General features: G+C 35.1%; 1 protein-coding gene across 5 annotated transcripts in view; it reads left to right on the top strand.

The window, feature by feature from the left end:
* TBC1D15 (TBC1 domain family member 15) overlaps window positions 1-15,243 on the top strand; it is a 35,771-nt gene extending 20,528 nt beyond the window's left edge. For 2 of the 5 annotated variants that reach the window (XM_059472060.1, XM_059472064.1), the window contains exons 8-17: window positions 575-703; window positions 2,198-2,301; window positions 2,573-2,667; window positions 4,066-4,182; window positions 6,957-7,057; window positions 7,738-7,837; window positions 8,179-8,276; window positions 12,337-12,453; window positions 13,081-13,167; window positions 13,842-15,243. In XM_059472060.1, coding sequence (XP_059328043.1) covers window positions 575-703; window positions 2,198-2,301; window positions 2,573-2,667; window positions 4,066-4,182; window positions 6,957-7,057; window positions 7,738-7,837; window positions 8,179-8,276; window positions 12,337-12,453; window positions 13,081-13,167; window positions 13,842-14,048 — 1,155 coding nt within the window. In that variant the 3' untranslated portion in view covers window positions 14,049-15,243. The remainder of the gene's footprint in view (window positions 1-574; window positions 704-2,197; window positions 2,302-2,572; window positions 2,668-4,065; window positions 4,183-6,956; window positions 7,058-7,737; window positions 7,838-8,178; window positions 8,277-12,336; window positions 12,454-13,080; window positions 13,168-13,841) is intronic. The other 3 variants (XM_059472061.1, XM_059472062.1, XM_059472063.1) reach the window with 3 other exon arrangements.
* The last annotated feature ends 3,344 nt before the right edge of the window (window positions 15,244-18,587 follow it).

Consider the following 18,587-nt stretch of genomic DNA (forward strand, 5'->3'; position numbering starts at 1 on the left):
GAACTGAGAGACTAAGCACAAACTGAAACTTTTCATGGGTGTTATAAATTCTGAAAGTTCATACATCCTTGGTATTTTTAAGAGGCTGTGTACCAAAACTGATCTTTCCAGTCACAATGTGCAGTCTATGTAGGGATAGCATCTCTAAACCCAAGCTGGTTGTCAGGTCTCTTGTAAGATGCACTCGTGTATCAGGAATGTGTTTTTGAGGTGAAGCTCCCAATTGTCCTTGTTTGCTGTGTTGCATTAGTTCATGGGATGCTAGCTCAGAGGTGTTTGTGGAATTAGAAGGTTATTTAAAATACACATACATCCTCCAAAATCTGAAATATTAACATGTATAGTCAGGTCCTCAGCACTGAGTGTTTTACTCTAAAGATCTGCTTGTGTTGGCCCACTCTGCTTGCTCACGTGGGTGCAGCCTTAGATCCGTAGAGGTGCTGAGGTATGTGCATGTGGAAATGCAATTGCACTGACTATTAGAAACTGGCAGGCTTAGTACCATTTGTGCAGTTGTTTGCAACTACTGAAGCACTTCATTGGGATTCATATAAGGCCTTTGTGTGTGTTTCAGATCGACCTAGGGAAACAGCCTGAAGTTAGTAGAAGAGAGCCTGTGTCAGCTGAAGAATGGGCTAAGAATATGGACTCTGAAGGAAGAATTTTAGATGTTGACTACATAAAACGATTGATATTCAAAGGGGTAACTAGTTTTTCTAAATTCAGCAAGACCGGTGGCTTGATTCTGGCTTTTTCTTTCCTTCCCAAACTGTGGATATGCTGTTTTCATTAACTTGTAATGTTTCATGCAGAACTTTGAGCATGACCCAGACTGTCTTTATTGGGAGACTTCATAAAGCATGGTTTCATGCCAGTCAAATCCCTCAGCAGTCTTGCAGCTATATGAAGTGCTCTACAAGGAGAGAGATCTTGTTATGGCTGACTAAAGGAAATGAGTTGGAAATACAGAAGCTTAAGTGATAAAACAAATGAAAGTGACTTTCAGGAAAAGACCAGTATTTCAGTGTTAGGATATTTGGTTTATTCTTTTCTCTTAGCATGTTTTTTCCAATCCTTCTCTAGCAGAAGCTTCTGGTTTTGCCCAGCTGTTTGCTGGGATTTGACCCTGTTTAGCAGAGCAGTGCTAAATACTTTTGCTGGTATTTTTAATTGAACTGAGGGGTTTTGCAATATGAATGTGAATTTAGTCTCAGGGATGGAAATATTGAAAACTAATTTTGTCCTGTAGTTTTTCTGCCTAATGTTACTTCAGTATTTCTATATTTTGGTGGGAATGCAGCTGCCTTCATGCATTCATTTTGTGCCTGCTGATGTATGTTTCTTAGTGCAAGCAGAAGTAGAGTATGATAGCACTGTTCCTTAATGTTTTTGTGCCCGATGTGCTCAATTAAGGACCCTTCCACAATCATGAAAATTACTACAAACCTTTTCTTCTGTAGCCCACTTTCCTATCAATCTCTGCCCATTAACAGGGGACTGAGTGCCCTATTTTATTTATGACTCAAGATCCCCAAAGTGGGGACTCTCATAGCAAAAGTTCCTTATTCTTATGACTGTACTACAGGAGTTACAAGAAACTCTTGATGAGAGCAGGATATGACTCAGCTCCATATATTTTTGTCATCTGAAAATGTTGAGCATTACTTGGGAATATTTCTGACAAGCAGGCTTTTTGAATGGATACTAGTATTTTTGACTGAAAGATTAATTGAAGGTTGGCTATGTGAGATGAAAATATTTCTTTAAAAAAAATAAATGGAGGACTAGTCCTCAAGGTCACTTTATGGCAAGACCAGAAATTTTGCAACTGTGACCAGAACCAGCATTATATTTTTATACATTTTTATAGGTACTTTTTTTACTTCTTAAAGTTTGTGATGCCTTGTAAGTTCTTTATTTTTAGCAGTGAAGCAAAAATATAGGAAGAAAATTATTTTCTAAAGTTTCTTTTCTTACCTAAGTGTGGATCCAGTGCTTCCACAGTATTCTGTGTAGTCATTCTCTTTTCCTCCTGCTTCCTCCCAGTGTGAGACCTAGGTAGCACGTGAGACTTGGCTACAATGTAAAAAGAAACCAACTTGAAGTTGCTACTTTGGGAAGTGTTATATCAATCTAGGAATATTTCCTCACAGTATGATAATAGTTTTGTTGATGCATCATACCCATTTTTCCCTAGGGTCTCTGCCATACTTTAAGAAAAGAGGCATGGAAATTTCTTTTGGGATATTTTCCTTGGAATAGCACTAAAGAAGAGAGAGCAAATCTGCAAAAAAGGAAAACGTGAGTACAGTGACTTTTTTCTTACAAAAGAAATTTTAAAGGTGCATCTTTTTTAAGACATAGTGATGGTAGAAAGCCGTTTGAAAGACAGCTGCTAAAACTGTTGAATGCAAGAACCTGTGACATTTTCTTAAAAATTGTTTTACTAAAAACATTACATAAACAGTGTTGTTATTCCATTTATCTCAAAGAAGACATGGAATGAATGAATGCTTAAATTAAAAAAAAGGAAATGTGGATGTTTGGTTTCAAAATTGTCGTTCTTCTTCAGGGATGAATATTTCAGGATGAAACTGCAGTGGAAATCTGTCAGTGAGGAACAGGAAAAGCGAAACTCAAGATTAAGAGATTACCGGAGTCTTATAGGTAAATTCATGTTTAGACACATACCTAAATGCACACACACTTTTAAAAGCTTATGTGAAATTGAAGAGCCTGCATGAAGAGGCACTAAAAATGAAATGTTACTCTTTTCAGAGGTGTCTAAACTTGGTTATATACTTAATATTAAAACTTTCTCAAGTAGAGTGACTCAGAGCTTTACATATTAGTGTTACAAACTGATTTTTGGCTGGATTTTTAAACTTCCTTTACTCAATAACAAAAGACTCTTCATTTTGTGTTATATCATAATGTGTTTCTGCTGGAAATGTTTTTAAAATAAGGACATACAATAAGAATGTGAAAATGTGTCTGTTCATATTTTATAATTTCTTATAGGGATTTGTGTATGTGGATTCTCATTTGTGGGGTTTTACACCTACTTCTAAAAATTTCATCAAATTATGTTGAGTATTAGCAGTTTGTATTCTCATTTCTCTTTGGTAGTGAGATTTGGGCACCAGTGTTGTGGATTACTAAATATTTTTTCAGGAGTCAGGCCAAGATTTCTTTGTTATTCTGAGAGAAAGACTAAACTTATTTCAGGCAGTTATTCAACAAGCAAGCTGAAAGGGTCAAAGTAGTCTTTTTCTTGGTAGACTAATAAACTATATTTTTAGAGAATGATAACAGAAAAAAATATATTCTGAGTTTAAAAAAGGCCAGGTGTTTGTTTCTGTTGAGACAATTATTTTAATTTTTAAGCATTTGAAATGTATGTGACAGTATTAGAGTTATGTAGTAAAATAGATTAAAATCTACAAAATACTCCTTTTATCAAATTGCATTCAAAAATTTTGCAAAATTTCAAAATATATTGGTCTTGAATATCACCTTATTATGGAGTATGCTGTGTGCTTGGTGTGTTTCAGACATCAAAACTACCTGATGAAAGAGGCAGTTTCATCTGCTCTGAGTTACAGGAGCTTGTTACACAGTATTTATAAAATGCTGTTATGAACTGTCACAGTGTCTTTGAGATGATCATGTGGGAACGTTCCAGCTATGGATTATGCTGTCGCATCAGTATTCATAAATGGCATTGTAGAGTTAGCTCACATAAAATTGTTTTTAATCCTCTTAAATCTAAAACATTTTTGCTGAATTATAATCAGGATTTTTTCCATAAAATGTATTATCAAAGAAGAGGCAGAAAGCTTTAAAATTTGTTTGTAAGCAAATACTTTCATTGGAGATAGGAAGGATTTTATTTATTTTAAAACATTCTTTATTTTGAAATGACATTCAGTTATGCTAAACACTTCAAAGCTTTGCAACAGTGTTTGAGGAAGAAATCATCAGCTTAGATATTCTGAATTAATTTGATACTGTCTTTGTACAACTGGTTTTGAAAGTGTTTTTAAATCTGGACTGTTTTCTTAGAAAAAGATGTTAACAGGACAGATCGAACAAATAAGTTCTATGAAGGTGAAGATAATCCAGGACTGATTTTACTTCATGATATTTTGATGACCTATTGCATGTATGACTTTGACTTAGGTAAGTTGTGTCCCTCTGAATGTAAAAGCCTTCTTGGCTTGTGACATGCAGCTTTGCTTATGCAAAGTCCTGTTAATAGAATTGAACTTGTATTGATTGTGGTGCTTTTTGTACATGTTTTAAAAAAGATGTAATAGTTTGTAGTGTTCAATAATGTAGATAACTTTGTTCAGTTTTTCTTTCTCTTTTCAATTTGGTGTCTGTCTTAGGCATCTGAACTCATCAATTGTGGTGGGATTGGAAATTAAGTGGTAGTTTGTCTTCACCACAGACCTACTGTTGTGGGGCTCTTTTGCTGTTTTTGGGGTTTTTGTGGTTTAGTTTTTTGGGACTTAACTTTTTAAAAAGAATTGAAGCAGTCTTGCTTTTCAGAGTTTTAAATGGGTTTGGGTCTTTGGAGCTTGAGTGTTATATATGTTTTTAAGACTGATAATATCATAAAAATGATAAGCCAGCTGCCACTGCTGTAATTAAAGCTCAGCGTGCTGAACCAGCTGTTTGTAAACATGGTGTTCTTGTGAATGCTGGTTCTTGAGAAGTGCACTTAGCAGTCTGTCAAAAATTACATTTTAGTGCATGCATCTGCTGCAGAGAGAAGAGCATATAACATCTTTCTTTAATTGCACTGTTAATGTGATGGCTAAGTCTTGGTTTCTGGTTAATTGTCTTGGGAGGGAGGGAAAAGATACTTGCAGTTGGTACCCCCTTCACCCCTGGCAGGACATTTGGCTGTTGTATACTTCGGAGGTTTTTTGCGTATTCTGTATCAGAAAAGTTTTGGGATTCTAAAAGCCCACTTTGTGCCAGATTTTGAAAACAAAACGTAAGATTAAAATTTTAACCTGTAGTAAACATGCTGCAGGGCTGTAGTTCTTGTCAGTTTTCATTCTCTCTGAAAGAGAGTCTTGATCTTTGGCTTGAAAAAAGAGAAAATTGAAACTGATAGTTAAAACATGTAGCTCTGTTTCATCTCTTTCCACATTTCAACAGTCATTAATGCACAGTGACATTATAGGTGACCGTAAACCAGATTCACCACCCACTCTGTTAAAAACATGGTTGGGATGGCTTAAATGCGCATGCTGCATAAGTCTTTTGTTTTATAAACAAGCAGGAATAATGGAAATACAGTAAATTTGACATAGTACTGTCCAAGGCTTCAACACATTGGTGCAGTGCTGCTCTTAATCTTTTGACAGCAGCTTTAGAGGGGTCTGAATAATGTCACAAGCTGCTATATAGGGGAGGGGACAGAACAGCTGTTAATAGAATATTTTTCTCAATTAATTCCTTAAGTCTGCATTAATGAAATTTGCTTTATCATTAAATGGACTTTTAAAGTGTCTTAGAATTTTCTCTGCATTTATTCTTGGCTAGCTGTAGTATTTCATATGTGGGAACAAATCTTTTTTCTTTTGACCTTTTAATTATTTACCTGTTTGTTATTACTTACTCTATTTTTCTTCTCACACCTGCTCCATATTTTCAGTTACTGACTCTAAACCTCTTTTCAGTTACAGAGTTGTAATTACATCATTAAGAAATAAAGTCAGCCAACTGAGAAATGTTATGTTGAACCAATCATTGATGATAGATACACACATTAATTGTGTTCTCTTATTGAGGGAGGTCAGCAGCAATGGGGCAATAGATAAGCTAACACTAGCATCAGTGGTAATTGGAAGAGTTGGGAAGAAGGGGAAAAAATTACCTGTAGAAATCATTATGCTCTACTTAAATGGACTGTCAATTACAAACAAGAAAGCTGGAAGAACTATTTAAAACCTAAAAATTTGAAAAACTTTTTTTATAAAACTAAAATTGTATAGCTGTTTGTAAAAATGATATGCTTTAGTGGGCATTTCATTCTCCAGTTAAATGAAAGCTTTTCTTGAAATCGTGTGAGTACTTTTTAGGTGGTATGAACTTTATTCACCAGTTCTAGGCACAAAACATAAAAGCACGTCCTTGAATCAGATCTAGACATGTGTTGCTTTTGTGCTTCTTGCAAGCAATACTTGACTAATTAATTACTATTAGTTCTCACTTTGATAGGTTAAATTCTTCATTGTTGTCTGCTTGGTTACACAGATGGTCTTAGGCTTGGGTGTATTTAAAGTACTGTCCAAGCAGAACAGTCCCAACTTCCTTAAATAAAGGAATCTTTAAAGCATATTCAGTGGCAGAAAAAAAGAAGTGTAAAATGCAAATTGTCGTCATAAGGACTGTTGCATTATGTTTTTCTGGAGTTGCAACTCAATATCTCTTTAAATGAATTTGAGTAGAAAATCTTCATTAAGGGAGTGGGTGGGGCAGTGCAAAGATACTCAAAATTTTTAAATGTGTAGACGAAAGTAATCAAGTACAAATAGAAAGGAAATCATATACAAGTTTGTATTTGTGATAGTGCAAGGTAGAGACTTAATCTTAAAAATATCTATATATGCTCCTGAATTCTAAATAGGAGCATTTTTACTAAAAATATGTTGTGTACAAACTCAGTTTGTACATCTTTTAACAGCTACTGGAACAATGTGTTTGCTTTATGTTCTCTTTAGTTTGGCAGAAATGGCTTGTAGATCTTATCAGATCTACAGGATGTTGGTGCCTATTAATACAAATTTATCTTTACTGGTTGAATTGGAGAATTATAGTATCTGCATGTGCTAGTATTTGTTTCACTCAGTCATTCATCACACTTGAAAAATTACTGTTTAACTGCTGAGTTGAAATTTCTTTTTGCTTTTCCCCCCCTCTGATTTTTCTCCATCAAGGTTATGTGCAGGGGATGAGCGACTTGCTGTCACCTGTCTTGTATGTTATGGAGAATGAAGTAGATGCCTTTTGGTGCTTTGTATCATACATGGATCAAATGGTAAAATAAGGCTTTTTTTAGCTCACATAAACAGATAAGCTACAGATAGTATTTGGGGTTAATTTTACTTTATAAACTTCACTGGGTTTTTTGAATTCTTATAAAGCAGTCATTTTATGTTTTAAGTCAATATGCTTTTGTTGATTGATGTTGTGGTGGGTTTGCAATAGTATTGTTGTACAGTACAGGCATATTTGGCTCCTTAAGAATTCCAGAGTTACCATCACAGACAAATTTGTATTTATCAGGAGTCCTCAAGCATGATTTTGTTCACAATAATGATTTCATTATATACCTGCCTTTTGGGTTTTGTTAAATGCAGTTTAGACTTCCCACAATCAGAAGCTTTTATGAGTTGTGCATGTGGCAAAAGACTGTGTGACTGATAGGAAAGTAAAAGAGAATATTTTTTTGTTAATTTGTTAACAGAGCTTAATCAGATTTAAACTATCATTTACTGCATACGAAAATGTTAGCAAAGAAATACAGTTCAGTGCTTCAGTTAAACTTCTCAGTAAAAGGCAGACATTTCATTAGACAGAAGTACAGTTAAATATCTATATATTAAATACCTAAAGGGAGAGAACCACTGTTGCAATAACAAAACTTCTTTTGAAATAGCTGCAAATCTCAAAATTGAGTTAATAAAAGTGACAGTGCTAATGTTTTATTCCATACAGCATCAGAATTTTGAAGAACAGATGCAGGGTATGAAGACACAACTTATTCAGCTGAGTCACTTGCTTCGTTTACTAGACAGTGGATTTTGCAGTTATTTAGGTAGGTGTATTATTTATGCACAGTAACTGAAACAGCTTCCTGCATTCTGTTCCTCACAAGTGTAAATATAATTCCAATACTATATGAATATATAATGAATATAACTTTATAATGCCTAAAATTTTTAAATAATTACTCCATGCTTATTGAAAAGACAGGGTCATCCTGTTACCAATTTTAAAAATATGCTGTACTCTTACAAATATCTTGATTCTAAAAAGGTCCCGCCATCTTAAAAATTAGTGGTGTAAGCATGTACCTGTAAAGTGTAGGGGTTTTTTTTTTCACCTGTTGTCTGAACCAAATTTGATGCTTCTGAAATGTCACATTCTTATTCCTAGAATCTCAAGACTCAGGCTACCTTTATTTTTGCTTCCGGTGGCTTCTTATCAGATTTAAAAGGGAATTTAGTTTTCAAGATATTCTTCGACTCTGGGAGGTAAGGAAATATTTCATCATACAAACTCCAGCAGTTTTGGACTTTAGAACAAAAAGCATGGATCATTTTGGAAAATGTTTACTACTCTGATAAATTAAAAAAAAAAAAAAAAAAAGGATTTAGTACAATGACCTGAGGACAAGTGAGCATTTCTTATCTTTTTAACCTAAAAACAACTTGTGAAATTTATGAAAAAATACTTATTGGAGCTGGTTTGGATAAATTGGCTGTAAAAAAATTCTAGGACAGGAGCCCTCAACTGATACTCTTAAGTGAAAGTAGTAAGTGGAGGGTAGCAGTTAACTGTTAATGGAAAACAACTCACGATAAAAGAAAGAGCATTTGTTTGATTAATTCGTGGTATTGGTGATTCTTTATAGATTAGGTTGAATGAAGCACTGTCAGGGTAGTTTTTAGTTAGCCAAAAGCCATGAAGAGGATGATGTCAGAAGATTATTAATCTTGATGATAAGGCCTTGTGATGCCACACAACATTATGTAAAACATCAAAATGTTGAAGTTCTGAATATTGTGGGTTAATGAGATGTTTTTTTGATTTAGGTGATCTTGGGATCAGATGAAATAATTAAGATTTACCAATAGTTTATATTTAATTTTTCATTCTGGGAAAATTGAGAAGTCTGTCAACAGTTCAGGTTTATTGTTGAAAATGTGGGCACAATAGTCACTGAGAACTCAGAGGAACAGAATAAATGTTCAGATGAATGGAGGGAGTATTTTATAGGACATAACAGCATATGTACTGAGGAACAGAGGGGTAATGAAAAGAACAGGGCTGAGATGCATAAAGTTTGTACTGTAATGAAAAATAATGTTGTTTCTGGTGTGATGAAAAATAATGTTGATACTTTTATTCACTTTTTCCACTAATGAAAAAGGAGTCACATAAAGAGGAGGACCAGTATTTAAACTGTCTAAAGTAAATCTTTTTAGCTTTTTTATCATCAGTTGGTGGAATTTACTAGCATAGAGTATTGAGGTGGTATTTCAACCAGAGGACAAAAAAGTTTATGGATAATGTTCATAAAGAAGGAAACCAATATGTAAAAAATAGAAGAATTCTCTTATTCAAAGGTATAAATGATAATGATTTGGGAGGGGAGATGCACTCATCGCTTCTCCCCAGTATTATGTTGTTTTCTCAGTATTATTTAGAGACTAATTTTTCTTTTTAAGTAGATGACAACAGTATTTTTGTTTACAGTTTATAGTCCCAGGCTAGCATGTTTTTATCACCTCTGCTTTAAGGCATATATATGTGTACATTCAGGAAAGAAACACACTATATTTCTCTCTCAAGTATTTTTTTTCCTCTCTTAGGAAGATGGTGGAAACTTTTTGATATATGATAGTCTTGTAGGTTTCTTATCGCACATCATAATGTAAGTTTACTACAAGTATTCAATTTCCTTGCTAGGAGATAGGGAATGGGAAAGGGAGTATCTTGTTTTCCTTTTTAAAACAAAGTAATTAAGGCATTATTTTAATGTTTTTATGTGCAGGCTAGAGTCACCTTTGATCAGTCCATCGTACAGTGGGTTGTTTTTTCTCCAGTGCATAGCCATGCAGCTCCACTGGTATCAATGAAGTATGTGGGATTTGCAAAGGCAAGCTATAGACAGAGGAGGCCTTTTCTCTTTATAGAGAAACTAACTACTTTTTTTGGTATTTGGCTGAGCAGACCTCATGTCCAGTTTTGTAATAGCACATGAATTGAGGGAATCCATTTGAAGGCAACGTTATCCTATAACATATCTTGCAGACCGTAGGATGGGATGAAGGAGAGGTACCATCTGAGATTCCAGTCCAAGGTTCCAGGACTTCTGGGGCTTTTTCTGTCTAATCTGCTAATTTCAGGATTCTTCTGGATCTCTATTTCTGTCCTGTGACTCGTATGAACCACTTAGTAAGCATCAGACACTTTTTCCCTGTTCCCACTGGCTTCATGACTTGTAGTGTTTTATCACAAAAAAAAAGGAATGAAAAAGATTCTTCACTTGTCTGGTTTCTCCCATCTCCATTCACCTTGGAAATGAGAGATATTGGTTCTTATAATCTGGAGTAGAGGCTAACTCCCAGCCTTTGCATTTCCTGAGCAAGAGTCATAACCATTGTGGTAGAAAACGTGATTGTTTCATTGCTGTGTGACAGAGTTGTGTGTGATAGAGAGGTGACATTCCACCATGTGTGGATAAGCTGAGACATGTTATGTGAGTGCAGTTATTTCCTATGTTACATGCAATGCCTTTTGTGTGTGGGTTAAACTGCTCTGGGTTAACTTTAGCACATTTTAGTAGAGCCTCTCAAACACAACCCAGATAGCCTATTGACCCACTTCCTAGCTGTCCCAAAATTGAAAGTAGGTCAGTCCCTCCTTGACACTGGAGAGACAGGCAATATCATCTGGTAATTCCAGCCAGTTCTTCATCTTTTGTTTGCACAGTGGGTGGTTTAGAAGGAACCCAGAAGAAAGGTTTTGTAACAAAATTACAACTAATTCATATCTAGCTTTAGTGTTATTCTAGTATCAGTTGCTAACATAAAGCCAGAATGAGTTGGTAATAAGTTACTTTACATACTTTGGTTACAATTCATGGCTGCTGAGGTAGTGCTGGGACAAACGAGTCATTAATTGTGTAGCTGTATCAGAAAGAAAAAGGAAAAAAAGTTACTGCTCTTTATTTTTATATTTTTAGTTTCATACTTATAGTTTAAATGCCACTTTTTCTTCCATCCTTGCAGCATGTTGTGATGCTGCTGTTACACATTTACATATGTAACCTTCAGTGCATGCTCTGCTCCAGACTTTGGAAGGTTTATCAGAAACGGTAGCAAACTGTATTGATTTTTTTTGGCAGCAACTTGATATTAAAGCAAATCAATGCACAACTGTGTAGGCAGACTGTGTTTGGTAGATTACAGGCATTTTCATTCAATTTTTTATCAGCTTCCTTGCATTCTAATCTTTCTACTGGAGTGAGAGAATGCTTTAACATAATATTTAACATAATAAGATGCGAAATTTAATTTATGAACTGGATCTTAATTGAAAGATTCAAGTTTAATTGCACTCTATTTTGGGTGAACTTTCTCTTTGGATATCTTTGGTATTTATGCAACTTGGTTTACAGGTTACCTGTACTAGTAATGAAAGTTCTAGTATAAGCTCTTGCTCAGCTATAAGGCTTTATTCCATCAATAATGATGAAAAAAGTTTTTTGCTAATGAAGTAAAAAATTTTCAGCAGTCTGATTTCTTACCTGCCTTTTTTGAGAGTAAATACATTGTTTTAAATCCATTTATCTCTCAGGGCATTTGTGCAAGCAGACTTTTGCTTCTTTCTGGTTTTGTTCGCAAAATTGTTCTCCTACTTTCTGCCCACCATACATGTTCTTTTCAAATACTTTTTAAAAAGGTTTTTGTGAATGTACTAAAATAGGGTATTAGTACTGAGATTACGCATATCAGTCCCAGTGAACTCAGGAATAATTGTGTCCTCCATGGGACCAAAAGCTGATGTGTCTTCAGCTGGAAGGGAATACCCCCCCCCCCCCCCAGTACCTGTATGTACATGTCTTCAGGAGTGGAAACAACTTTAGTACCCTATTTATAAACATTACAGCCTTTTTAGCTGTTGCTGGGCATGACACTCTTCTACCAATTCACACTTAATGCAGACACTTTGCATCAAAAAAACTAATTATTGCAGATACTCTAAGCAAATAATTTGTTAGCTTCACTTACTTCTCTTTCACATGAGCAGAGGCAGAGCCCACATTCACAAGACCACAAGCTCAAGCAGTTTAGTAGGATATAGTGGACAATGGCTTAAGAAGCAGATAAGCATTTAGTGACTCAGACTTGCAGTTACCTCTAAAGGGCCAAAAGTAAAATTCCAAATAATTTTACAAATACTTAGTTGCTTTCAAAACCAGCTTATTGTTAGTTAAATGATTTCACTGGAGGATTTATATTCTAAGAACTACTCTTCAGCAGAAAAGTATGAGCATTTCAAATGTGGGGTTTTATATTTTAACAGGTCATGTGGACGGAATTGCCTTGTCAGAATTTTCATCTTCTCCTTTGTTGTGCTATCCTAGAATCTGAAAAACAGCAAATAATGGACAAGCACTATGGCTTTAATGAAATATTAAAGGTACGAAATTCTTATGCATTATTGTGCTGGTTTTGGCTGCAGTAGAATTGTCTTCCCAGTGGCTAGTATGCGGCTGTCTTTTGGGTACTAAGTTAAAATATTACTTAACTTTTTAGTTAACTGTGCGGTATGATTGTGGTTTGTACTGGGGGAGGGAAAGGTGCATACCATTTTCTGAAGGGTTAAGTGTCTATCCTGCAGGCTTTCAAAATGGTTTATTGGATGTCTGTGTTTAGTGATAAGATCATTAATAGATCAGAAATGGTTCTGTCCTCAGATGAGTTATTATATTTAATACTAACCTTTGCTTTATCTTCTATGATCTACTTTATCATCTCTGAAAATGTGGGCTGCAGGGGGAAGTATGTAGGAGGGCCAGATAGTTTGTCACATTTATAGGCAGTATGGATTCCTCTTGCAGACCTTGGATGCTGGTGAAAAGCAGCTGTCCCATACTGTATCTTTGAGTAGCCATTTCTCAAAGCTTATAGACTATGTCTAGCATTTCATAGCTTGAGAGGCAGGTTAATAAGGTGATACTTACTAGCAGTGCAGTGCAGTATTAATGTATTTTGGGTGAAACAAAGTTATAATTTATCTCACTATAACTTGTGAATCTATTTTTAGCATATCAATGAACTGTCTATGAAAATCGATGTGGAATATATACTCTGCAAAGCAGAAGCAATTTCTATGCAGATGATGAATTGCAAGGTAAAGATATCTATCTACTGTGAATGTTTATAGACAGGAAAAGTATGTAGTTAGCTGTAAGTGTTCATGTATGACCTGTGAAAGAACTGAATGTCGGGGTACAGTAAAGCATGTTGGGTAGCTGTGCAGTGCCTATGTTTGAGAAGTCTGTAAGTAAGAATAATTGATTTTATAGAGTAATACTGTTCACTGGGAGAAAGTTGAATTGTGGTTTTTGGTTGTGATTTCTCAACTCTCACTAGGTAACCTCACTCCAAGAAATCTGATGTTTGGTGAGCTTGAGAAAAACTAGTTGAAAGGTGCATTGCATTGAAAGCATGCCAGACTTGTTAGGCAAAAACTAGTGGATCATTCAATAAAACTAATTTCAATAACATGAAGTGTAATTGTAATAGTTGATTAGACTTTAACTTTTGTAATGAAGATTGTATTAATCAGGAATCAATTCCTGAGTGTTTTCCCTTTGCTGTCTTCTTGAAAAGCAGCTACAGAAAATGTTAACTCTAATGGAAGTATTGCTGAGAGAGATGCTTTCAGTGCAGTTAAATTCAGATGAATGATTTCTCACATGAATGAGTCCTGGGAATGAAGGATGGACAGAGGGGACTTTGTTGTTAACTTTTTGCATTTAATTACAGTGATTTTTAGTATTTCCCCTGTCGCTTCCTTTCTAGGAATTGCCTCAAACAGTCAGTGAGATCCTGGGGATAGAGAACAGTTCGGTAACACCGGATTCAGATACTGGAGAGGATGAAAGCGCAGCTGAGTTGAGTTGTCCCCCGTCACTCTATCAGAGTATCTCAACCCCTGTGATTGCTGCCAACGGGACGAGGGACGGCGCTCAACAGGCGGCTGAGACCCAGGGCCTGGCACCTGCCTAATTACCCTTGGTCCCCTTGGAGAGAGACTTTCACTGAGCACATTTTGTTCAAGCACTTGAGAGATGGATATTTAAATTTGGTGTTGATTAAGCTTTAAGGTTGTAAAGAAAATCTGTACTGTAATGCTTTTGCATTAAAGCTTTACAACATGACTCAACTATTTTTGTAGTTTCTTCTACCAAAATAGCCTTTTGTTTTCAATAACATTCCTTAATATTTTTGTAGCCAAGTGCATTTTCTTTTTGCTGGTAAACTGGAAATGGATGGTGATTAAGAATTAAAGAAATTTCTGTATTTACTGAGCTTTCACACATATTGATTTAAGACAGTGTGAGCTCTTTGATTTAAGCAGATTCACAATATGCCAGCTGAAGCTGCTGTACAAAATTTTCAAGCTGAAGTGATGCTGATGTGCTAAAGGAGGATTCTTTTGTAAATGGATTTTCCCTATCTCAAATGTTTACAAAATACTTCTAAGTATTTGTTGCTGGTTGAATGTAGATTTGAAATGGACATTCATACTTGCACAGTTTAATGTCCAAATACTGAATTTTGTGTAATTGGGAGTGGATGAACAGTATATTTTTACATTAACATATCTTCACTTTATATATACATATATATATTTACACACATACACACACTATATACACAATTGTTTGTGAATACTAAAAAGGATAGTTGTATTTTCAATATCTAAATAAACTTGACTGTTCATTCATATGAATCAGTTTGACCAAATTAATGCACAGCTCCAACCTGGGCTCTTTTTCAAAACTTTTCTAACTGAAGCTAACTTTCATGTGAATACATTCTGTCCTACGCTCGATGTAATTTTGCAATTGATACCTTGCAAACTTTACTAATGTTCATACTTGTTAATATATTAACTGATCAATTAACCACTTACACTGTTTTTATGGCAACATTATTTGGAGAATTGATAAGCAGGTTATAAAAAAGCCAACCAACAAACCACACACCAAAATAGTAATCACAATTAACATTAATGCATTTTTTTGTATCTGCAAAAGGCAGTGAGTTTATTCCATGCCATGCTGATGTCCTTTGACGTTATGTGAAATTTAACATAACTGATTAAGTGTATTCATTATTTGGTAACTATTGTACATATATATAATAAAAGTCAAAGCTGATTTAGTGTTTTTAATTAAATCATATTTAGAGAAAAAAATCTAGTTGTCTGGTTGTTAATGTAAGAACATGAGACAGAGGGGAGAGCTAGTGCTTAGTCCATGGATATGACATATTTTGTTGGTAATGGAGGGCTGTGGGATTTCTGCTTGTTAGTACAGAGCAAAACACGCCTTTCCTCTCTAGGTAGTTGAAGTGTGGGGTATAGCAAGGCTTTCTTTTCTTGTGGAGCAGTTTACTTTTACAAATGTTATTTGTGCCATCTTAAGCAAATACAAGTAGTACAATAGGCTTTCATAGATAAATCAAGTTGTTAAAATAATTTGGAAGTTGATTCAACTTCTCTCACCAGTTGTCAGCAAACACTGGACAGCTGAATCAGTTCAGATTTTGGTTTTAATATCGTCAATGTGCTATCTCTCATCAGTTAATAAGAACTTGAGTCCTATGCCATGAAAGTCAAGGATGCACAGCTCAGTGTTATCTGTAGCCTTTCATTTCCTGCCCAGGAAATTACTGTGAAGCATCATGCCTTTGTTCCTTGGTGAGCATTGTACTTCTTGGCAGTTAATTTAATGTGACATAGAATACAGAAAGGCATTAGAACTTAGATATTCAACACTTTGGTTCAAAGATATTAAGCAAGTTAGTTTCAGTATTTTTTGGAGCACCTAGTTCACTTTGAAGTGTACTTGCAAAATGTTTTTCATCAAAAATTATGTTCAGTGCAGCTACGGTAGGAGGAGAGAAATGTCTATGACAGGAATGCAGTGGGCAAGCTGTCAGTTAACTGTGCATGGTTCTTAGTTATTTAGGATGTGCATCCACAAGAAAACTATTCAAGATACTAAGATCTTGAAGAATGCCATAACTGACTGAACACGAATAGTCAAAGGTTTGGGAAAGACATATTTAAGTGGAATTCTGTGGTTTCTTAGAATTATAGCTATGGCTGCTAAGAAAATCTACCAGCCCATAAAGTAAAGTTTGCCTTTCCTTTTTGGGTATAATTGTTCATCTTTTCCCTTTGAATTCAGCAGTTAGATGTCAAAGATGAGAAGGTTGCTTGTGAGCTAACAGTGAGCAGCTGCTGTGGAGGGCACAGGGTAGGTAGGCTTGCTCAGCTTCCCAGCAATAAGATAAAAGGCCTCTTGCAGTATTCATTATCTGTAGTTTCCTTCCTGCTGACAGGCAGCCTTGCAAAGAGTTGCAGGAGGAACCTCATCCTTCACCAAGCTATTCCTGATTGTTTTAGTCTCAGTGGAGACTTCAAAAACACTGTGAGAAACTTTAATCAGGATCATGATGGCTAAAATGCTTTGGGTTGACAGTTCAGAATGTTTAAATTTATTTTGTATTTGAATAACTTAGATTGCTTAGAATTAATAAATGTGAACTAAACCAGAACACAGTTTGGCCACAGTTGTCAGACCATAAAAGACGCAATACTGGTTTAATTCTTGCAAACCTGTTTTGTTTTTTAATACTTGACACTTGAAGATAATTATCTTCAGTGGATGAGGTTTAAAACTTGATATTTTTTAGTCACAGCAGTTTTCCAGTGTTATCTGTTCCAAGGTAAAATTATATTGATGAAGTTCTTTCAAATACATTTTTTTCTTATTTCACCTTTTTGGGAAATCTTATTAGTTTTGAAATTACATTCTTGAAGTTATTTTCTACTATTTGTGGGAAAGATGGTAGCTTACAAAACAGAGAAATGGTAATAGCTCACAAAATGGAGGTGGAAGTTTCTTGGAAATGTGGACTAACGTTTATGAAATGGTTTTGATACTGGGAAGTTATAAACTGTAAAAAGATGACCCTAAGTTACCCACAGTTATCACTTAAAGCTTCAGTTAGATTGAATAGTGCCTGTCCTGTTCAGCTAGTGACTGTGTTGGCACCCAGTGAATGTTGTAACCATTGGCCTTCAGTCCTGTCTTGGGTTTGGAGGTTTTGTGTTGGTTGTTGCAGGCAATCTTCATAAGGAATTCAAGGCTATATATATGTTACAACAGGTCCTGATTGCTTTGAGAATCAGATGTAGAAATACTGTAATAATTTAGCTACAGATCAAAACAAAACCACTGCTAATACATTGTATTAGCAATGTTTTTGTTTTGATCTGTAGTTTAATTCAAATTAAGGTGTTAGTGTTCAATGGAGCCCAGTTTTGTTGCTAATAAGATTTTTCTTAAAACCTTTAAATTTTTATAGTGGCCAGTTTTAAAATGCTGCTGGTGCCTCATTAATTATTCTCTTTAGTTTTTCCTTACACATTACTTGACAAAATTCCTTGGCCCCAGTCAGCCAAACAGTGAGGAACTGGTTTCCTCATTACTTTCAAATACATTCTTGAATGCCAAATTAAAGCTCCACTGTTGAAACTTTTCAGAAACCTGTAAGTGTTCTTCTAGCTTCAACTTGTTGAGATAATATTTTCGTTCAAAATATGTGAGGCACTTGTTCCTCACTTGTCTAAATCATTTTTTGTTACAAGACAGTTGCCTAACTTGAAAAGAATATTTTATTTTAAATAATTTAGCATTAAGAATTTGGATTATGAACTAGTTTTGGTATGACTAGCATGATTTGTGCATACTGCTGTGATGCTAATGAAGCCATACCAAGTATGGACCTGAATTTCTGTAGGTGGAAGCTATGTTTTCCTCAAAACATTCGCTGTTGGACAGCAGAGATGACAATGCTGAAGAGGTTAGCAATGTTTTAAAAGTGCATCTGTGAATTGATTAATGTTACAAATATAATTGGAAAAAAGCAATTAAGTGGGCTGAGTAAGGATTAATAATTTGCTTATGTGTTAAATGTTCCTCTGACTTGATTTTAGTAATTGCATTGATGCAACATAAAATTGAAGTTTGGGCTGCAGAAGAGTGACTGATAAAAGTTTTAGCTGTGGCTGGCTAAATATCTTAAAATATAATTTTCAAATTTTTTTTTTTTCTGAGTATTTGTTCAGTGGCCGGTGCCATCTCTGTGTGAAAGAAGCATGGTGACAGAAGTCAGTGCTTGTTCTTACAAGAAAAATTTAATGAGCTGCTGTATGGTAGCTGAGTTTAAAGCTGGAAATCCTAACCCTTGGTTCTATCTGTGCAATTACGTCTAGCTTGGTAGTTGGTGTGACCATGAGCTTTGTATGTGAGCGCTGATAAGGTGATGAGACACAGATACATAACTGAGCACTTAACAGACAGATTCCATATATGTGTGATACTATATTTGATTTAAAGAAGCTTTCAAATGGTTTTGGGTTTTTTTATGGTGTTAAAAGATAAGATGTGCTTCATGTTTAGTGGGACTTCAAAATGTGCTATTCAAATAAGTGATATTATTGCAATGCAGGCCTTGTATAAACTAAGC

This window comes from Ammospiza nelsoni, chromosome 5 (genome assembly GCF_027579445.1).
Source record: "Ammospiza nelsoni isolate bAmmNel1 chromosome 5, bAmmNel1.pri, whole genome shotgun sequence".
NCBI lineage: Eukaryota > Metazoa > Chordata > Aves > Passeriformes > Passerellidae > Ammospiza > Ammospiza nelsoni.